Below are 1,860 nucleotides of genomic sequence, written 5' to 3' on the forward strand. Positions count from 1 at the left end.
GGTCCCTCAGCACTGACCCTCCGACAGTGCGGCGCTCCCTCAGCACTGACCCTCCGACAGTGCGGCGCTCCCTCAGTGCAGATGACCATATAATGGGTTCTGACGCCAAACAGTGCCTCCTCGGAGTGAGCTAGTGACTCGCTCCCACTGACATGGATGCTGACTGTATCGCGTCCGTGTTGTTGACAGTTGAACCCTCCTCCAGTCGCGAGTAAGCCACTGAGAGTGAGTGTTCCTGAGTTTTACGGGACCTGGGACAAGCCCAGGAAGGTACATGCTTTATGACCTGTGCGTGAGTGCACACCCCCATTTCGATCTGAACCCTTTGTTTTAGAACATTACAGCGCAGTACAGGCCCTTCGGCCCTCGATGTTGCGCCGACCTGTGAAACCAATCTGAAGCCCATCTAACCTAAACTATTCCATTATCATCCATATGTTTATCCAATGACCATTTAAATGCCCTTAAAGTTGGCGAGTCTACTACTGTTGCAGGCAGGGCATTCCACGCCCTTACTACGTTTATTCTGTCTCTCCCCATCCCTCTTACTAAAATAAACTCTTTCACAGCTCTCTGGGTGGCATGACGTTTTTCCCCCCATAACCCCATCCTATCCTTGCCCCCTCGAATATCTTCTGCGAGGGTTGGACTGACAATATCAAGAATCCCCACATCCCCGTCTCAGGGATTCACCTTTAAGACTCCTCAAGCCCCATGTCTCAGCCGATCAGGGCAGGAGGCCATTCGACCCCCTTCTCCAGCCTGTTACACAGGGGAACAGGAGGAGGCCATTCAGCCCATTCTCCAGTCTGTTACACAAGGAACAGGGGAAGGCCATTCAGCCCCCTTCTCAGGGCCGGGAGCAGGTTTGGGATCTCGCTGACTGGATACGGGGCGACGGGGGTGGGGGCTGGTGGAGGCGACACAGTTTGAGCCCGTTGTGTGTGTTTTCGCCAGGTGCCAAGTGCAGTTACATCCTGGCACTGAGCTGCCTGCTGAATACCCAGGGGCACCTGAAGAGCATCCACGCGCGGATACAGGTCGCTATCCAACTGCTGCTGAGTGACGTTCTACAGGGGCTCCGGGCCGATGGCAGCTTCGGCAGTGTCCACGACACAGGCCTGGTCCTCCAGGTACCGCCTGGGGAGGGGAGCAGGGAACTGGGGGGGCAGGGGGCTGCTAAAGGATAGAGCGGAGACCCACCCCCTACTGTATCCCCCATAACCCTGCATTTCCCACCCTAACCTGCACATCCCTGGGCACTACAGCACGGCCAACCCACCCTAACCTGCACATCCCTGGACTGTGGGAGGAAACCGGAGCACCCGGAGGAAACCCATGCAGACACAGGGAGAATGTGCAAACTTCACACAGACAGTCACCCGACGGTGGGATCGAACCCAGGTCCCTGGTGCCAAGAGTCAGCAATGCTAACCACTGAGCCACCATCCAGGCTCTCATTGGCATTAGAGAGAGATGGAGGGAGAGAGATAGAGATTGAGAGACAGAAAAGTGGGGGAGGGAGAGAGAGAAGACAGAGAGAGAAAAGGAGAGGACAGGACAGAGAGAGAGCGAGACCGAGAGAGAGAGACAGAAAAGTTGGGGAGGGAGAGAGAGAGGACAGAGAGCGCGAGACAGAGGCAGAGAGAGAGAGGGGTGGGTGACACAGCACATCATGTCCCCTTCGAACTCCATTTTGATTTCGCCCCTTCCCTCTCTCCGTACACCCAACCCCTACCCTCCCCACCTCACTTTTGATGGCTTACATTTCCCACACTGGGCCTGGTAAACGCTGAATTAGCTACAGGAGTACTGTAATGATTTAATAGTTTTGGGGGAGAAAAAAAAGCACAAAATGTA

The 1,860-nt window shown here is 55.1% G+C and overlaps 1 protein-coding gene across 2 annotated transcripts in view; it reads left to right on the top strand.

Annotated features, from left to right (window-relative positions):
* LOC125487975 (cobalamin binding intrinsic factor-like) overlaps positions 1-1,860 on the top strand; it is a 14,271-nt gene that overhangs the window by 10,099 nt on the left and 2,312 nt on the right. For both annotated transcript variants that reach the window (XM_048620706.1, XM_048620708.1), the window contains one exon: positions 958-1,133. In XM_048620706.1, the coding sequence (XP_048476663.1) occupies positions 958-1,133 (176 nt within the window). The remainder of the gene's footprint in view (positions 1-957; positions 1,134-1,860) is intronic.

The sequence above is a fragment of the Rhincodon typus genome, chromosome 48, assembly GCF_021869965.1.
Source record: "Rhincodon typus isolate 14 chromosome 48, sRhiTyp1.1, whole genome shotgun sequence".
NCBI classification, from domain to species: domain Eukaryota; kingdom Metazoa; phylum Chordata; class Chondrichthyes; order Orectolobiformes; family Rhincodontidae; genus Rhincodon; species Rhincodon typus.